Below are 18,655 nucleotides of genomic sequence, written 5' to 3'. Positions count from 1 at the left end.
CCCCCCAGTAGGTAGGATAGGTCTCCCCATCTCGTTCCTGCTGCTTGGCGTAGTTCCTTCCGTTCTTCCTTCCATTTGCCAACAAGTGAGAGTGAATCAGTGATGAGGGTGTGATGACAGCATGGCACATATACTGCTGCGGTTAACACACCGCTTTACACACCGCCCGTGGCCCGGTGTCGTCACCGCTTTCTTGGAAAGGCAATTCAATTCATTCAATTCAGTCCAGTCATATTGCTTGCATCCTCACATCCCTGCTATAGCAGCCTTCGTCAATAAATCGCTATGTAAATTAATGGCATTTCGAATGTTTCTGAAGGGTTTAACTCGATGACATGCTGGCGTGATTTCTCGGGTATACAGGATCTAAGCACAATGATTCATCCTCATACTCATGTTCCTTCTTGCCAAGTACTTCCTCTTGCAACAGGAGTCAGATACACATTCAGAGGGCCCTTCTCCCACATGAGAAAGTTGCGCTGCTTCTGCACCCAGTCCAGACTATCATCGGCGATCTTCAGGTCGAAGTTATAAACCACACGGGCTAGTATGAGTCTCATCTCCGTGTAGGCAAGACTGATAATATAGCAAGACGTGATTGTTAGCGACATGGTCATCTCTGGAAAGGGGGGATAGATTACTACTCACTTCCTTCCAAGACAATTACGAGGGCCAATGTGGAACGGTTGCAGGGCCTCGCGTTTATCATTGGCGAAGCGGGGATCGCCCAGGAATCGCTCCGGGTGGTAGTGATTGGGATCGGTGAAGTACTCTTCCCGGCGATAGAGAGCCCATTGGTGTATTGCGACGATGGTCTGAGTCTGCTGTCAGTCACCAGGGATCCGCCGAATTCAGCAAGCACATTCTTTTTCTATTGCAGACGTACATTTTCCGGTACATATCTCCCAATGATGTTGGCGCCTCCCTTGGGGACGACGCGAGGGAGGCCGTTGGCGATAGGCGGATACATTCGCAGACCCTCGTCGAGACAGGCGAGCATATACGTCAGTTTATTGACGGAGACGATATTGATTTCGTCTTCGCTCTTGAATGTTGAGCGGACCTCCTCCGTCAACTTCTGCAATGCGTCTGGGTTGGTCAGGAGGTAATATGTCACGCCGCTCAACAGAGTCGCCGTAGTCTCGCTACCACCTACCATAAGAGTTAGAAAAACGCTCAAAATGGCAGAATTACTATTATTATTACCTATTATAAGAATTTCGCTATTGGAAATGAGCTTCTCCAGGCTCATGTTCTGGTACAGTCATTCACATCCTTAGCAAAATCGCCGGGTGAGGGGGGTTCGAAAGACTCACCCACTCATCCTTCTTTTTCAGGAGACCTTCGATCAAGTCAGGACGTTCCTTGCCACCCTCCATGCGCCTCAGTAGCTTGGCTTTAGTAAGCTGCATGTGCTGCTCGCGCTGTTCTTTGGCAGATTTGGGAGCCATTCTCAGCAGAAACCGCTTCAACAACGGATAAAATGCAAGAGACTGCAATATCGTACCGAGACGCCCAGACTCGAAGATCATGCGAATCCACGAATGATACTCGGAATTCTTCAGACAACCGAACGGCTCACCAAAGGCCAGGTCACCAATGATATCGAAGGTGGTATAGTTGTACCACGCCGCGAGGTTGAGCGGTTTAGTCCCCCCAGCGCAGTTCTCGTGAAGCCGCTGGATGAGCAAGTCAATATACTGTCCGATCAGCGGTTCCTGCTCCCTCATAGACTTCTCGGAGAAGCCATGCGACAGTTGACGACGGAGCCGGCTGTGTTCTTCGCGCTCTTCGTTGACAATATGAGTGGGTTCGCCGTCGATGGGACGGTAGAAGAACATGGCCTTGCCCATCTCGTCGCCAGATTTCCGATGACCCATGATATCCTTCCAGGCATCGGGGTGCGAAAAGGCGAGCTCATCCGGTGCGATGCGTACGACGTCGCCATACTTCTGGTGAAGTCCCAACATGTCGAATGGCAGGGTCCCACGGACCAGGCGATAGCAGTAGGGGATCCGCGACACAGCATGAAAGACAGGACCGGGGAAGCGACTCAATGGGTGGAAAAAGATGTTGTATATCGCCTTGCTGACCACATAGAGGATCGTCTAGAGGAAGTCATGTGAGTAGGAAGGTTCTGTACTGTACAATGCTCACTATAAACCAGCAGATCCATCGACCTACAATGAGAAACCCGGTGGCCACAGCATCTCTGAGAACATGCAGCCCTGAACTGAGTTCTTGCAAAGACATTGTTCAGATCATCTATCGGGCAGAAGTCTGAAGGTCAAAGAGGGAAGAGAGTGCGAAAGAGCGACATCAGCCACGACGGATACCTTATCTTTATATGCACTACTCCGTATGCTCCATTCGTTGATCGTATTCGTACCCCGAATTGGTCAAGATTCACTTCAGTTTCACCCTTGGAATCTTCACATGTATGGAGAGCACACATGTGGATACGCAGCGCAGTCGGGACTCAGAGAGCATTCTGGCCATTAAGAGCTACCGGAAAACAACTGACTGAAGTAGCCTAATATCAAAACTCGTCGAGGTTGGTCACTTGTCCGTTTCACGCATTCGGATCCGGATAGAGACGATGCCGGACGTAATTCACTGCGGAGGCACCTGCCTAGATGGGTTGTTAACAGAAACGCGATGGTCAAGTTATTTACAGGATAACTTGAAACTCGTGCAAATCCATAAAGAGAGGCGACAAGATGATAGACTATCCTTGCTATGCTCCATCAATGCATATTCTCTCAGCTTTCGGAATTAAAAGGTCCGCAATAGTGCAGGTATACTCTGTAAACTCGACAATGGCTCTGCACAGCAGCTCGGGATACTAAGTTTCCACATCCGAATACGAACCCGAACACGAGTTCGAGGAAGTATCAAGACAACTGACGGTGACCGCAGTTTCTGTCCATGCGCACCATATCTTGCCAATCGGTGGGGTTTCATGCTGAAGATCAATTCTATTGGCAAGATGCCAGCCTGTTTTCAATAATGCCATCAATCCATCCATCATCATGGGTCATGGCCCGCATATATTTGCTGGCCCCAGTCTGTCTATCGCTTTCTTGCCGGAGTCGCATAAAAGTGCTCACAGAATATTCTCCGGAGGAGAATCCAACCGAATGCTCAGGCATAATTCCATTCGTTTATTTCTTTTCTTTTTTGTCTAGGATCCCTGGCTATATTAACTGAGATCCCAGGCGATAGAACTTGTTCAAGAACCTCACGCAGGGACTTTGAAAATGAATAAACATTGATCGTCGTGTCGATCAGATCTCATCAGTCCAGAAGTGTCTTCAGAACCACAGCTAAGATCCATGGGTGACGCAGCACACGCCGAGAAGAGACCTCTCGATGAGGAAGCTCAGGTTGAGACATCGAACGAGGAGTCTCTTGGCGATAGCCTTCAACAAAACGAGAAAGACTCTCCGGTATCAAAAGGCGAAGGAGATAAAAGCCCTGAGAATGGCACAAAGTCGGAATTCGACGTCTGGTGGGATGAACCTGCAGACCAAGACCCCGCGAATCCTATGAATTGGAGCAATGCGCGCAAATGGACCATCATCGCTATGGTTTCGTTCATCACGTTTCTCACGTCAGTGAGCTCTCACCATTCAGATGTTGCTTCGTATACTAACTAACTAGCGTATGACTTTAGGCCCCTTGCGTCGTCCATGTTCGCTCCTGGCGTTCCTCAGGTCATGAGCGATTTCGACTCCAGCTTTGATGTGCTGGCGAGTTTCGTGGTCTCCGTCTTCGTCCTGGGATTCGCCTTTGGCCCTCTCATCATCGCACCGCTCAGCGAGTACTGTGGTCGCGTGGTCGTCTACAATACATGCAATGTTCTCTTTCTGGTCTTCACCATCCTCAACGCGGTTGCGAAGAACATGGCGATGCTCATCGTCTTCCGGTTTCTCGCCGGCTTTGCTGGCGTCGCAGCCATCACCTGCGGTAGTGGCACCATTGCGGATTTGATGCCAGCAGAGAAGAGGGGTCTGGCCATGTCCTTGTGGTCTCTGGGGCCATTATTCGGTCCCATCATCGGGCCCGTTGCTGGCGGCTTTCTGGTTGAGGCGAAAGATTGGCGGTGGGTGTTCTGGGTTATCGCCATGGCTGTACGTACACGCTCTTTTTCCGAATGTGCCTGAAGTATCCCCTTGCTCAGTTTCTCAAACAGTCCGGTGCCGCTACCATCGTTTGCTTCTTCGCCTTGAGAGAGACATATGCACCCATCCTCCTTGAACGAAAGGCCGCCCGGTTGAGAAAAGAAACGGGCAACCCGGCTTATCAGTCACGCCTCCATTCGAACATCCCTCCTAAGCAGCTCTTCATCCGGAGCATTCTGCGACCTACGAAAATGCTGGTTTTGTCTCCCATTGTCTTCCTCATGTGCCTTTATATCGCGATCTTGTACGGCCTTCTCTACATCCTTTTCACCACCTACACGTTCGTCTTCGAGGGCCAGTATGGGTTCTCGGCGGGCAGCGCCGGATTGGCTTTCCTGGGCAGTGGTGTCGGCATGTTACTTGGCCTCACGTATGTCGCGAATTTCAGCGACAAGGCCGTGCGAAAGAAGCTTCAGCAGCAGCAAAAACCCAAACCGGAGGACCGACTACCGCTCTACCTCGTTCTGCCGGGAAGTCTCAGCATCCCCGCCGGCCTCTTTATCTACGGATGGGGTGCGGATAAGCATGTGCACTGGATCGTCCCTCAGATCGGGAACGCTGTGACGGGATTCGGCATGATCACGATCCTGATGTGCATCCAGACGTACCTGGTGGACGCCTTCACGGTGCACGCCGCCAGTGCCACGGCAGCAAACACAGTCTTGAGGAGTCTGCTGGGTTCGCTTCTACCCCTCTGTGGGCTGGACATGTACAACGCACTGGGACTGGGTTGGGGAAACAGTCTGCTGGGGTTTATCGCCTTTGGGATTGCGCCGATCCCGGTGCTTTTTGGCGTGCTTGGAGAGCGGCTCCGGACGCATCCTCGGTTCCAAGTCCAGTTTTAATCGCCTTAGCCGTTTAGATATATATACTTGTAAATGTAAATATTTCTAGTCTGAAAATTACCTTTGTATAGATCCGTCACTATCTTGTCACGTTGCCAGTTACTGTAAGAGTATGGCAAGGAGTACGTGTATTCAAGGAATATTGGTAGGAAACCCATCTTGAAAGGAGATAAAAATTAGATAGTAGGTAGTTCTAGAGGCCAAATGTTCCGAGAATAATCAGAATTTTTTTTAAGCAGTCAAGCGAAGCCGATGTTTAAGGCTCGTCCTGTCATGATTATTGCTTCTCGACCATGGAGTAAGCGTGCAACACGGTGGTGCTAAACCGGATAAGGCAGCTCGCCGTCTTCCAAGTGGATCTGCAGTGGACGGGGTACCTACTCTACTACGTTTAGAAGGCGCTTCTTACTCATAAGAGGGTTACTTCTACACCTTTGAGAGCCGATTCTGGCTCTTTTCTTAAAATCTTGTTACCACCTCTCCCGCCTGTCTGCCCCCCTCTCCCACTGTCTGCATCATGTCCACCGATCTCATTGCGTGGGCTGTCCCCTCCCTCTCGAAACTCCTCCCTCTCGATGACGAATCCCTCAAGCAAATCGTTACCTATTCAGCCGGTCTTTCGAAAGAAGCTGCCGCCGAACATCTCAAAAACCTCTTAGGAGACACCCCCGCGGTCCTCGAGTTCATCGCATCGTTCAATTCGCGGCGACCCGGTGATCCATCGTCCACTCCGCAGTCATCCACTGCGTCACCAAGGACGAAGGACGTCGAGAACGATCGGAGCAGGCAAAATGAAAATAAGAACCAACAGAAAAAGAACAAACGAACAAAGGCTCCTCTGCACAGCACTGGACCTCCGCGAAGACCGGAGAATTATGGTAACGTGGCGGGAGCGTATATGAAGGCGGACAAGGAAGAGGACTACATACCAGCGGCAACATCAAAGACACAGCGCGACACCTCTGGAGGAACAGGAGCCGGTGCATCTCTCACAGATGTCCCGTCATTGTCAACGAAACCTGCAGCTTTTCTACGCCCGCAGACTACGGATTCCCCCTCTTCGTATGACACTTCGCCCGCCACTTCGCGAAATCCGTCTCCTGCTCGAAAGGCCACCACTAAGGCCCCTCCTTCTGCAGCCGGCCCTCTGATCTCGGATTATCTCCCAAATGTAAAATCAAAGACGGCCAAAGCATCACGACACGCTGCTTCCGGCGCGTCGACTCCATCGAAACAATCCGTCACGACGAACAACATTGCAGACCTGACTGCAGCAATCGCTGCTCTTGAACTCTCCACTAATCCAACGTCCGCCAAGGACCGGCGGACCTGCAACTGCAACGCCTCGATACACCCGCTTTTCACACCTGCGCCAAACTGTCTCAACTGTGGCAAGATTATCTGCTCCCTCGAAGGTCTCCAGCCATGCTCGTTCTGTGGTGCTCCCCTTCTATCCAGCGCAGAAGTTCAGAGCATGCTCAAGGAATTGCGTCAAGAGCGCGGACAAGAGAAGATGCGAGCGCATAATGAGAGTGTCCATCGTAGTGGAGGCCCAGGACTCGAAGCTGACAGTAAACTTGAAGCTGCTGTCGCTCATCGAGATAAGCTCCTTGCTTTTCAAGCCCAGAATGCGCAGCGCACCCGCGTTGTAGATGAGGCGGCAGATTTTGAGACTCCCAACGTAGCATCCACGCAGTGGATGAGCCCCGCCCAGCGGGCGCTTGCGTTGAAGAAACAACAGCGGATCCTCAGGGAGATGGAAGAGAAAGCGCGGCCGGAATGGGAGAAGAAGAAGACCGTCATGAGTCTGGACATTAAGGGCGGACGGGTTGTGCGAACCTACCAGTCCGCTCCTGCAGAGTCTGCCGAAGACGCCGATGCTGCGGAGGAAGAGGATCTCGACACTGCGATCTCTGCTGCAGAAGACACTACTAGCAGCGGCACCGCAGCATTCAGTAAGAATCCCCTTCTGGCGAGCGGCGGGCTGGTGCGGCCTGTCTGGAAGGGCGCTACCAAGGACAGTAATCGAGCAGCACGGAGGGAATCCAAACAGACGTGGCGACGGGTGCAGGACGACAATGACGATAATGAGCAGTGGATTTTGGATGGAGGTCTATATGGATACGACAATGAAACGACGTGATATGAATTTCATAACGTAGGAGCTTTTTTCCGGCCTGAGAATGCTGTTTCAATTACAGACTGCCCAAACTGGTGTTGGGAAGATATCCCTACATTCTGACCCGTCGAACTTACGTCTCGACTGTGAATCTTCTCGAGGATGAACTATCACTATCCGGACGGAGTCTCCAGCGTTCCTCTTCTACAGGTGGCGATTCCCGGGACTCACTACGCGATCTGCGCATACAATGGATCACTCATAACTCGATAAGATCTATGGCCTGAAGGTCGGCATGTCACCCGTAAATTCCACGGAGCTAAGTTCAACTGTTCCATGCAGTACTAGCTGCGGATGGTGGAGTGCTCCACACGGCATAGTATTCCACACGCCTCGAGGGAAAGAAGTTTCAGCCAGGAATCGTGATTGCAAGAATGTCTAGACTGGCTGTTTCTATTCCTCAACTGCTGCCTGCTCCTGGTTTCGGTGCTCGCAGCTCATCCGTATCAGTCCAACAGTATATAGCTCGAAGCGCTAGGTCAACGCCTGCTGCTTTACCGAATGGGGAATAAAGAGTATATAAATGCCTCTTTTACCCAATATATTTATTTCTATATCCTGTTGCGTAATCCTTAAATCAAATATAATAACTACACTTTTTTCTTGCGGAAATTGAAATACTCAAGTCAGATTTTGGCCTTTATGTGAGCCTTCCCCTAGGAGAGGAAATCCAAAACCAGGTTTAATAACAATAATTACTATATATATACATGGATCAACCTTAAGCCTATAAAAATTTGACTATATTGACGAGTCATGGAAGTAAATAAAACATTTATTTAATAATCAAGTATTTTTTAAAGCTAACATTTTCGACTTTAGATTCTATAAAAGATATGAGAGATTTATTTTGAAATCATCGTAGGAGGCAAGAAATAGACAGATTCGAAATTTTGAATAATGGCTTTAAGTTCCATTTCCTAATGCAGAAGAGTATATCAATGATTTTGGCTAATAATAACCATTTGCTGCAAATATGCTAAAGTATTATGAATGAGTCTCTAGTCAACCTCTCCTATGCTAATGATCCTGGCAGAATTAAATTTATTGTCTAAATCTTCTAAATAGACGCTCATGTTTCCTTAAATTGCTCATGGGTCTCAGGGGGAGAGAAGCATCTAAAATACGGCTCATTTTCGCTTATAAAAGGCGGTTATGGACATAAGGAAGCTCTTCTCCTTCATCTTCTCTAATAATGTATCGAGCTAGATAGTCAATTCTACTGCGGTCTTGATAACTTCATACCTGAAAACGCTGACGTCTCTTGTCTAGTATGAGCTGCTACTTTTCAACCATAACCCCGCTTCCCCGCAACGCTAAATCGCCAAAGTGCGGGGTTGGATACTCGTAGTCATTATGCTAATGGAATCCGAGCTCACCTTGGGGTTTTACTAAGGAGGTGTCCGGGGAATACCGGAGTAACGTTACGAAGTAAACTCTTATCGGCTAAATCAAAGTTATTGATGTGACCATTCTAACTTTGGCTTAATAGCTAACAGTTTCGTTCCATTCAAGACATCACCCTCAAAATTAGTGACCATTACATTTTAAGCCAAAGAAAATGAAAGTCCCTCATGGCTATACGCCCATGAGCAAAGATCGCCAAATCTCGGCATATATTAACCCGACGTGCCCAACATTTTCGATTCGATTGCAGGCTCTAGTGCTGGAAAGTTCGGCCTATTTGCCCATCGCCTGCCACAAATGGATGCCCATTTTCATATATCGCTAGAAAAATCAGGATGTAGTTGGTCTGTACCTCGGGACGTAGAAGCAGCGGCATCATTTAAGCATTCTGAGAGGTCTGGACACTGTAACTTCGCTGGGACATATTTATACAGTATTTCAGAAGGCTATTCAATTTTGCTTCACGGAAGGCAATTTCATCGAGTTAATATCGAGGAAGAAACGGCCACCTTATCAGTCGCAGTGATATCTTACTGCTATCACTGTTGTGTTTGTCTAGAGACGAGGAGTTCTGCGCACACCTGATCTTTTAAGCTATATAACGCATTCTGCTATATCCTCTCGATCCACCAAACTATTCGTCCGAAGGACCCTAACTGCCTCCAAGATGTGGAAACATAATTGGCAGGGCAAGACTTTGATTACCGCCATCACAGCCTGCTCCTGTCAGGCATTCTTACTCTTGGGATATGATCAAGGTGTGATGAGTGGTATCATCGGTGCAGAGAACAGATTTGGCAGAGATTTTAACTCTCCCAGTCCTGGCCTACAAGGTGACATTGTTGCATTATATGACGTTCGTGTCGTCTTAATCCATCATCTACATACATCTATACTGATTTGTGAGTCACAGATTGGATGCGTTCTTGGCTCTATCCTGGTCTTCTTCATAGGGGAACGGTTCGGACGAAGGACCATGCTGTTAGCCGGAGGATCTATCATGATCCTTGGTACGATTATCCTTGCGAGCTCAACCACCGTCGCCCAGCTCATCGTGGGGCGCATCGTGACAGGATTGGTGTGTAGAGAACCCTTTCTCTATAAGTCCGAACTGAATAAATTTTCCAGGGAAACGGAATGAACAGCTCCACAGCCCCGGTATATCAGAGCGAATGTTCTCCTGCCCATGTCCGTGGTGGGCTTTTGACATTTCAGGGAACAGTAACTATTCTTGGTCTGTGCATAGGTACTTTAATGGCATCATTTCTACAACCCTTATGTTCTTTCACTGACTGATTTGTTAATCAGCGTATTGGCTTGACTATGGAACCAGCTTTACTGAGTCATCTCTACAATGGCGGCTACCACTTGCTTTTCAAGCGGCTTTTGCTATTCTTCTTGTTCTTCAAGTTATTGGACTCCCCGAAACTCCTCGATGGCTCATGCAGCACGATCGATATGAGGAAGCACAGAAAGTTGTAGCTGCGATCAACGACCGTTCAGCTGATGATGAAGTCGTTACACGGGCTTTGATTGACATTCAAACTGCCATTGAGGAGGAATCCCGTGGGGGGCCTTTCAAATTCAATGAATTGTTTACCGGTGGGATGCTGCAAAATTGGCGGCGTTTGATCCTTACTATTGCGGTAGAACTCATGCAGCAATTCACTGGCGCTAATATGATGTACGCCTGACTCCAATCAATTCTTGGATGAAATTGATGGGCTGATAGTGGATACATGACAGCAATTACTACGCTCCAGTCGTGTACGAAAGCACGATGCGTCTGTCCCGGAATACATCACTTATCCTTGGAGGATGCACGTCGCTGACGTACCTAGTTGGCTCAACGGTTCCCTTATTCCTTGTGGACCGCTTTGGACGACGCATTCTCTTGATGGTTTCCGCTGCCGGCCTTTGCATCTGCTTTTCAATGGCGGCGATCCTTATATCCATTAATCAAATTGGATCTGCGTACGGTGCTGCAGTTTTTGTCTTCATTTTCCAATTGTTCCTTGGCATAGGTTGGCTTCCTGTGCCCTGGTTCTACCCATCAGAAATTAACACCACTCGTGTCCGGTCTAAAAGCGCTGCTATTGCTTCAGGATTTAACTGGATGGCTGTTTTTGTTGTAGTCAAGATAACGCCAGTTGCAATCAGTGAGTCTTGCCCCACCCAATGATCCTGATATCTATATTCATACTTTTTGCTTTTATTTTTTTTTTTGGATGGTTCAGCTCGCTTATCTCTCCACAGATAATATTAGTTGGCGAGTCTTTATCATCTTCGCTATTTTTAACTGCCTCTGGATACCGATAGTATATTGCTTCTTCCCCGAAACAAAAGGTCTGGAACTCGAAGATATAAACATGCTTTTTGCAAAGGGAGGTATAACTGGCGGTGTTTTCTCGTCGAGAGGACGGACGGTCGTACCCCACCAACATACCCAAGAGGCAGGACTCCAGCAAAAGACAGGTAATAATGTGGAAGTGGTAGAGAACGCTGCTTAGTAGTGATCTATTTATGTGAGGTGTCAATTCATCCAAGGGACCACTGACTGAACTCAAATCTTCTGCAATAATCTCCCCGTTCCCTGCAACTCTCGAGATGTTCCAATCCGATATCCTAAGACTTTATGCTCTCGGAGCACTTAAGAACGCTGATTATTTTCCTTCAGATATCTATTATATATCATCTAACTGCCTGCAGATTCATCCGGTAGACAAGGGTGTTTCTGCTAGGAACAACTTGCAAGTCATTTGGAGATATAAGGTTATTGTTAAACGCAATCAAAAAGTGACCATATTTATATAAAATAGATATATCTCACCTTACAGAAGCCATACATCAAACTCTAGAAAACCAAGTTTGAAGCAGAAAATCAGTCCAGCAGTCAGTACCCACGTTACACATTGATGATGAGCTTGTAGCGACATTCATACTTTGTCTCGGGGATAAACCACTCCATTCGCCTTCCTCATACCGTCCATAAGCCTCATCGTTCTTCTTGTCTCTGAAAGTGGCATTATCTTATTCTCTAGCCTGCCCACAAGGATATCCAGCACCACGGCATCGGCCACATAATAGAATCCCATGCTGTCACGGCGTGGCTCCTAGGGAGCATTCTAGGAGCCAAACCGCTGCACTACTGGCAAAAGACTAGGATGTGAAGCCGAATGGCTTCGCACTGCTCTCGCTTATATAGCTTCTTGCCACGCCGTCACACATACCTGGATGAAGATACCTGAACGTTTCTACATCGTCTTTTCCATTCTCACCGCCGCTGTTGCGGAAAATCGAAAACTCCCTTGGAACGGACGTTCCGGGACCGGAAATCACAATCGTACCCTCGCTCCCCTCGATGCGACAGAACGCTGCAGGCGTCTTCGTCAGGATTGACGCCGTCAGCACGGCAAAAAGCTCCTGATTTAGGATATTTGAGGAACAGCCCGTCAACGTAGTCAATTCCATCAACAACCACCAACGACAACGTGACCTCCGGGTCTTCAGCCTCTACTCCAAACTTGCCGTCAAGTAGCAAGTGGCTGTAGGTAAGAGTGTAGATGCAAATATCAAGAAGGGCACCGGCACCGAGTGCCGGGTCTTTGAGACGGGAGTTTGCCGGGAGAGACTCCGGGTGCATTGCGAGGCCGAAGTCACAAGAGAGGCGTGAAACGGTGCCGATCGACCTTTCTTTGTGGAGGAGGCGTTGGAGATCAAAGATTATGGGGAAAAAATCGTGTCCACCCAGCTTTTGTTTTTCTAGATCCGCGGAATGAGTCTCATTTGAACCGAGTTTGTTGCAAGAGTCAGTGGACTAGAGAGGCTCTCACCTTCCATGAGGAAGACACCCTTCTCTCTCGCAGCTTCTATCATGACTGCTGCATCTTTCTCGTTGATGGCGATCGGCTCCTCGCACAGCACGTGTTTGCCCGCTGCGATAGAGGCCTTGACCTGAGCCTACCCCCTAGTGCCAGAGCCTATTGATGGCTGCATAGGAGTCTAGTAGAACTATGACCAGGCCTCTACCTCAGATCCTAAGGGCCAGCTGTAGGGCTCAATAGACCCCCATCAGCTCTGCATCAAATACCTCTATCCCTAGTCCCAGAGGGATCTCCTGGGCTTGCCAGGCTCCTTGGGGGTTCTGCCATGCAATTCCTGCCCCTATATGCCTATTCTCCAGCTGTGAGCCATCTGACTTATAAGGTGAGTCCTAGGCAGGTTCCCTAGGCAGCCTGGATTGCTTCTTCTGTGGGTTGGACCTTAATCTGGCCTAGGAATAATCCTGCAGGTATTCTTATGGTTTCTTCAAAGCCCCTAGATGGGTCAACTGGCAGGGTCTCTGCCAGTTGCTGCACCAGGTACTGCCCAAGTGATTAGGGGCCCCTACTGCCATGAAGAACATGCACATCTCCGTAAACCGAAGCCTGAAGAAGCTCCGGACGGACTATATCGATCTGCTATACGTCCACTGGTGGGACTTCACTACCTCCGTTGAGGAAGTCATGCATAGGCTGAACGTGCTCATCATGGCCGGCAAGGTGCTCTACCTCGGTGTGTTGGATACTCCCGCGTGGGTTATTGTCAAAGCGAAGACTACGCGCGCGTGAACGGTCTGCGTCCCTTTTCCGTGTACCAGGGCAAGTAGAATGCCCGCTTCCGGGACATGGAGCGGGAGGTTGTTCCCATGTGTTGGGATCAGGGTATGGGCATCGCCCCATGGGCGCCCCGTTGGGCAGGGAGGATTCAAGACGGCGGAGGCGCGGAAGAAGGAGGAAGTTGGTTCTGCTCGAGGTCAGAATCTGACGGAGGAGGATATCAAGATATCTGATGCTTTGGAGAAGGTGGCGCAGAGGAAGGGTGCTACGACTTCACGGTATGGTGAGTAACCCTTTTTTGAAGAAGAAGAAGAGCCCAATCCACGCTAATTATTCATGTCATCCAGGCCCTCGCATACATCCTCCACAAGACCCCCTACGTCTTCCCCATCGTCGGGCAGCGGAAGATCGAGCACCTGAAAGCCAACGTGGACGCTCTCAGCATCCAGCTCTCAGAGGAGGACATGCGCGAAATCGACGAGGCTGTCCCCTTCGACGTCGGTTTCCCCATGAACTTCATCTTCCCGGAAAAGTACACATTGAGAGAGACGGCAGCGGACGTGTTCTGGACACAATGGTCCACCTATATCGATGCGCCGCCGAACCAGATGCCAATTATGGCGAGGTCGGAGGTATAAACTCTTCTCAAGGGTCAGCCCTGTATCAGAATATGTCGATTTACAATGACACACAGTGGTACTTGTCGAGGCTAGGAATGGACCTAGATAGGAAACTGTTGGCGTATTCGAACCGAGATGATATGGCCATACAATGATATGAATGATGATCACTCTCATTCTGGTCACATTGCTCCTATATACTTAGGGTATATAGAGTATTATTAACCCTAAGATTCCAAGCTGTCAGGCCATCAATTCCAGTACAGGGTCTAAGGGGTGATTCTATCGGTGGGTGTCGTCTCCTAATTCACCCGTTCAATTTGCTTTCCCCATCCTCTCCTGCAAGAAATCCACCAGGTCACCCAGCATCCCCTCCGAGTACCAGGGTCCCAGATCCGAATACTCCTTCCAGGACACATCATCCACTGCCATTGCCCTCAGACAGCCTGCTGCCTCCCTTCCTAGATCAACGGGAACCCTGTCATCCTCCACCCCGTGGCCAAGAAAGAATGAAATGCGCTGGAATGGTAGATCAGAAGACGGAGAGGTAGGCTTTTCGAGCAGGTCTTGTAAATACAAGATCGCTCTCTGAGCCGGTGAAGGCGGTGGTGCCGACGCATCGTCGACGCTTGATGTATTATCGTCGCTCTCAAAAGGGTTGAAGTTTTCATCTTCATCATCATGTTTGTCATCTTTTCTTCTTGAACAATTTCCTCCTCAATCTCCCTCCGAAATGGCAACCATCCACACATCCCCACCGCCGCAGCTAACGGGTCTCCATCCCACAGCAGCAGCGCAATGAGAGAAGCAGCACAGCCCTAGCTCAGACCTCCCAGGACGACCTTGTGTGCGTTGCCACCAACAAGGGAGATTTCCTCTCTCAGCAGGTCATGAATATATGTGCTCGTTTCTCGCAGACCCCGCGGGGATTTGGAGGATTTTCGCGATCGTGATCGAAATCCTCCCGCTGCGTCGTTGGAGCAGCAGTAGCAGTAGTAGTGTCTGTAGTAAGGGGCGAGTTATCAAACCACTGCCTAATCCTACTACGTTTGTAAGCCGCTGCGTGGCGTTTCGACGCCGTGGGGAAAGACGAATTTGACGTGTGGGAATGCGGAGGCGAGTGTGCCCCCCATAGAGAGCGAAGTTGAGAGAAGGACAGGACCGAATTTCTCCGCGCTGGAGCCTCGACCATGAAGGAGGATGAAGGTCTACTTGTGAGAGCGAAGAGGGGGAATGATGAGTGGTTCTGGATAATGCGGAGGAGAAGTCATCTCGAGTTGGTTGGTTGTGACACTTTTCTGTGAGTCACGTTGGGGAACGAAGAAGCGAGCAGTCTTGTTTTGGACTCATATTCCAATTATGTAGAGGGAGAGAAACAAGCTTCTATATTATATTGTCTGCATCCCTGGAAGGCAGACACGAGGCAATATTTATCTCCTAGTTACTGTAGGTAACTTGATAGGCTACCAAGCGCGCCTACCTACCTACTCACTGGAAGTGATTCGACTCGACTGCGCCGCCTTGTGGTACCTTTTATTATCTAATCTCTTCTCTGCATGGTTCCTGGGTTGGATGTTGCTAAACAGCCAGCGCAAGCGTAAGGGAAGGACAGGTGAAGATGGGGGGTGAGTATAAATGAGCTCAGGTGAGCAAATCACCTTGACTGGGTGATCTGATCACCTGACTCACCCAGCTCACCCGCTTAAAGCGGCAATGTCCGAGTGAGGAAGGAAAGAGCTGCTCGCAGATTTTATACGATATTTTGACCTATCTATGTTCATCATCATAGGCTAGTGATGAGTCCTTATTTGGTAAGATGATTTGGTAAGATGCGGAGTACTCCATACAGTACTGCCTATATACCCGCCGCGGGTAACCGAGGAAGGAAGGATATATAGACCGCCAACTCCCTCCCCGGACATTTCTGAGAAACGCACACCCCATATTTTTAATCTAGACTCTTATGCTAGCTACGCTCTTATGAATTCTCCGCATTCTCAGTTCTATTCGACTCGACTGCGGGGGTTTGTTGGCTGGCTAACGTCATTATCTGGTCATTCCGCTCGCTTGCCGTCGGCTATCCTCGGCATCGCTCTTGTCACGACTCACCGAGGGATATCACTACTATCGAGATAAGTCCTTAGCTCTCAGGATGCTTGTCGCTCAGTTGCCATCGGTGCGGTTGGCGGCGGGGTTTGGAGTTGTCTTTGTGGTTGCTGTATGTTGATCCACCTTCGTCTCATCCTCTTACCTAGTTAGGAAATTTATTTGGGAAGTTGGGGGAGAAGACACATTCCTTTTGACACACGGGAACAACAATGCCTCTCTCATTCTGGGCACGTGCTTACTCCTGCTATCTTTCTGACTGCAGATTATTGCATATGTCGTGTACAACCGATTTTTCCATCCGCTGAGTCGGATACGAGGTCCGTTCCTCGCGACCGTGACGCCCTGGGTTCAGCTCTACCACGGCATCAAGGGCGACCGGCACCTGTGGCTGCATGAGCTGCACCAACAGTACGGTTCGCACGTGCGCGTCGCGCCCAACTTCGTCTCCGTCAACACGGTCCAGGGCCTGCACGACATCTACGGCCATGGCAAGCGGCTGAAGAAGGCCGACTTCTACAACGCCTTCCCGGCCATCAAGGGGGTGTACAACACGCACAATGTGATCGACAAGACTGTCCACGGTCGCAAACGCCGCGTGCTCAGCCAGGCGTTCTCGGACAGCGCGCTGAAGGGCATGGAGGATCTGATGCTCCTGCATATCCGTCAGTTCTGCTCCATCATGGCTGGGGAGCGGTATGGTAAGGATATCAAGCGTGAACACGGCGGCGACGAGAAGGTGGCCGTCCGCAATCTGGCCGACTGGTTCGGCTATCTGACGTACGACGTCATGGGTGAGCTCTGCTTTGGCAAGAGCTTCGACATGTTGATCGATGGGGCGAGGAGAGGCATGATCTATTTGGTTGACAGAGCTGCTTACAGACACTATGTGGTGCGTATCTCAGCCGATTATCAGATTAGGGAAAAAAAATAAGAAGATGAAGATGAAGGTAGATAAAGCTAACTTGTTCCAGTGCGGACTGTGGATGCCTCTCGATCGCTGGGGGCTCGACAAGATCTTCATCCGAAAGCTGACAATGGACCGGTGGAACTTCATCATGAAGTCGCGCGTCGAGGCCAACGAACGGGCCAAAGAGCGCGTGCAGGCCGGCCACGGCGCGAAGAAGGACTTTTTCTACTACCTGCTCAACGCCAAGGATCCCGAGACGGGCAAAGGGCTGGCGACGCAGGAGTTGTGGGGAGAGGCGAACGTGCTCATGATCGCGGGCAGCGACACCACCTCGACCAGTCTGGCGGCCACCGTGTTCTATCTCGTTCGGAATCCTCGAGCTATGGAGAAGCTGAAGAAGGAGGTCCGCGAGAGCTTCAAGGATGTGGAAGAAATCGTCAGCGGTACGCAGCTGAACGAGCTAGTCTATCTCAAGGCGTGTATCGACGAAGCCATGCGTCTGGCCCCGGCCGTTCCGGGCGCAATTCCCCGGGAAGTGATGGAGGGCGGTGTCGAGGTTGACGGCGTGTACCTGCCTGCAGGCACCGACTGCGGCACTCCCACGTACTCCATCCACCGTCACCCGGATTACTACCGGGAGCCACTGGCCTACGTTCCCGAACGATGGATCGAGGGCGCGACATGCCAGACGCCATCCAGCACGTGGATATCAACCAAGGAAGACGTCGAAATCGCGCGCCGAGCCTTCTGCCCATTCAGCATCGGTCCGCGGGGGTGCATCGGCAAGAGCATGGCCCTGATGGAGATGAGGCTGACGCTGGCGAGGATGATGTTCCTGTTCGACGTTGAACGGGCTGACAAGACGGGGGAGGATGAGCATGGCCAGTTTGCGATGGTGGACCACTTCGTGGTTTCGAAGACGGGGCCGAATGTTATTGTTCGGAAGAGATCTGCTTGAGTTGCAATCTGACGGCTGTATAACATTTACAGAGTATTTTTGGACGGGATATGATTCTGGAGCTGCTGCTGTCGTGTATAAAACAGTTTTGAATGGATGACCATTATTGATATCATATGTAGTCTAGAATTTGTATCAAACATGATATTCTTGCTGCATGGTTAGCAGGTTGAATACATAAATGACAAGTACTTACAATTCTCTCTGCGCTCAATTGACTTTAAAGAATACCAAAGTTGAAGTCAGCCTTGCAGATAATGTATTATCCTGGAAAGACGTACCGTATGAGGGAGGTTTCTTCATACAATCCCGACCATACCCAACCAGGCTAGTCATATTGAAATTGCGTTGCCACACCGACTGCAAAACGCCGCCAGTTCCCTGTTCGGGACTAGCCGCCGAGCTAAACTTTAGGCCACGTTCCAGGCAAGGGGCATGTCACTGCTATCAGATCGGGTCGATCAGATCGATCAGATCGGAAGCTCCTGTGCTCTGGGGTTTTTTTTTTACTAATTTGAGCTGCATGTGATCCATTCTACATGCAGACAATGTCACGGGGAAAAGTGCAGATGTTCATCGTATTGTTTTAATAAAAAGAGGCCTACCTCCAGTTCAACCCAACCCCCTTACAGACCACACCAGCAAAGAAACATCGCTCGCTACAAAGTTCTCTCTTTTCTTTTTTCTTCCCTTTTCTTGTCAGAATTCCGATGCCATCGACGAGTCTCAGTCATCATCAATGACCAGTCACCATCCTCTATCATCTCAGTCTCAGTCTCAGCACTTGCGATTGTGATCGTGACTGTGACTGTGGTCTGCGACTCGAATTGCATTGCATTGATTGCATT

At 49.7% G+C, this 18,655-nt stretch overlaps 6 protein-coding genes across 6 annotated transcripts; 5 read left to right on the top strand and 1 right to left on the bottom strand.

The window, feature by feature from the left end:
• Positions 1-392: 392 nt before the first annotated feature.
• Positions 393-2,253, bottom strand: VTN77DRAFT_5518 (uncharacterized protein; the record flags this gene model as incomplete). Its single annotated transcript, XM_069421696.1, has 6 exons — positions 393-576; positions 649-815; positions 887-1,152; positions 1,207-1,255; positions 1,317-2,108; positions 2,185-2,253. The coding sequence occupies 6 exons, from the start codon at positions 2,251-2,253 to the stop codon at positions 393-395; spliced, it is 1,527 nt and encodes a 508-aa protein (XP_069281673.1).
• A 1,082-nt stretch (positions 2,254-3,335) lies between these two features.
• Positions 3,336-5,029, top strand: VTN77DRAFT_5517 (uncharacterized protein; the record flags this gene model as incomplete). Its single annotated transcript, XM_069421695.1, has 3 exons — positions 3,336-3,613; positions 3,677-4,133; positions 4,196-5,029. 3 exons carry the CDS (start codon positions 3,336-3,338, stop codon positions 5,027-5,029), a joined length of 1,569 nt encoding a protein of 522 aa, XP_069281672.1.
• A 517-nt stretch (positions 5,030-5,546) lies between these two features.
• On the top strand, positions 5,547-7,172 carry VTN77DRAFT_5516 (uncharacterized protein; the record flags this gene model as incomplete). The annotated part of the gene is made up of 1 exon (XM_069421694.1): positions 5,547-7,172. The coding sequence occupies one exon, from the start codon at positions 5,547-5,549 to the stop codon at positions 7,170-7,172; it is 1,626 nt and encodes a 541-aa protein (XP_069281671.1).
• Positions 7,173-9,282: 2,110 nt separating this feature from the next.
• VTN77DRAFT_5515 (uncharacterized protein) lies at positions 9,283-10,574 on the top strand (the record flags this gene model as incomplete). Its single annotated transcript, XM_069421693.1, has 6 exons — positions 9,283-9,471; positions 9,529-9,693; positions 9,744-9,849; positions 9,924-10,299; positions 10,362-10,382; positions 10,457-10,574. 6 exons carry the CDS (start codon positions 9,283-9,285, stop codon positions 10,572-10,574), a joined length of 975 nt encoding a protein of 324 aa, XP_069281670.1.
• A 2,435-nt stretch (positions 10,575-13,009) lies between these two features.
• On the top strand, positions 13,010-13,851 carry VTN77DRAFT_5514 (uncharacterized protein; the record flags this gene model as incomplete). Its single annotated transcript, XM_069421692.1, has 4 exons — positions 13,010-13,192; positions 13,264-13,393; positions 13,460-13,491; positions 13,561-13,851. 4 exons carry the CDS (start codon positions 13,010-13,012, stop codon positions 13,849-13,851), a joined length of 636 nt encoding a protein of 211 aa, XP_069281669.1.
• A 2,134-nt stretch (positions 13,852-15,985) lies between these two features.
• VTN77DRAFT_5513 (uncharacterized protein) lies at positions 15,986-17,807 on the top strand (the record flags this gene model as incomplete). The annotated part of the gene is made up of 3 exons (XM_069421691.1): positions 15,986-16,051; positions 16,205-16,831; positions 16,914-17,807. The coding sequence occupies 3 exons, from the start codon at positions 15,986-15,988 to the stop codon at positions 17,805-17,807; spliced, it is 1,587 nt and encodes a 528-aa protein (XP_069281668.1).
• Positions 17,808-18,655: the final 848 nt, after the last annotated feature.

The sequence above is a fragment of the Rasamsonia byssochlamydoides genome (genome assembly GCF_041956645.1).
Source record: "Rasamsonia byssochlamydoides strain NRRL 3658 unplaced genomic scaffold VTN77scaffold_4, whole genome shotgun sequence".
Classification (NCBI taxonomy): Eukaryota; Fungi; Ascomycota; class Eurotiomycetes; order Eurotiales; family Trichocomaceae; genus Rasamsonia; species Rasamsonia byssochlamydoides.
The sequence above is the reverse complement of the archived record's forward strand: the minus strand, read 5'-3'. Positions and strand labels throughout refer to the sequence as shown.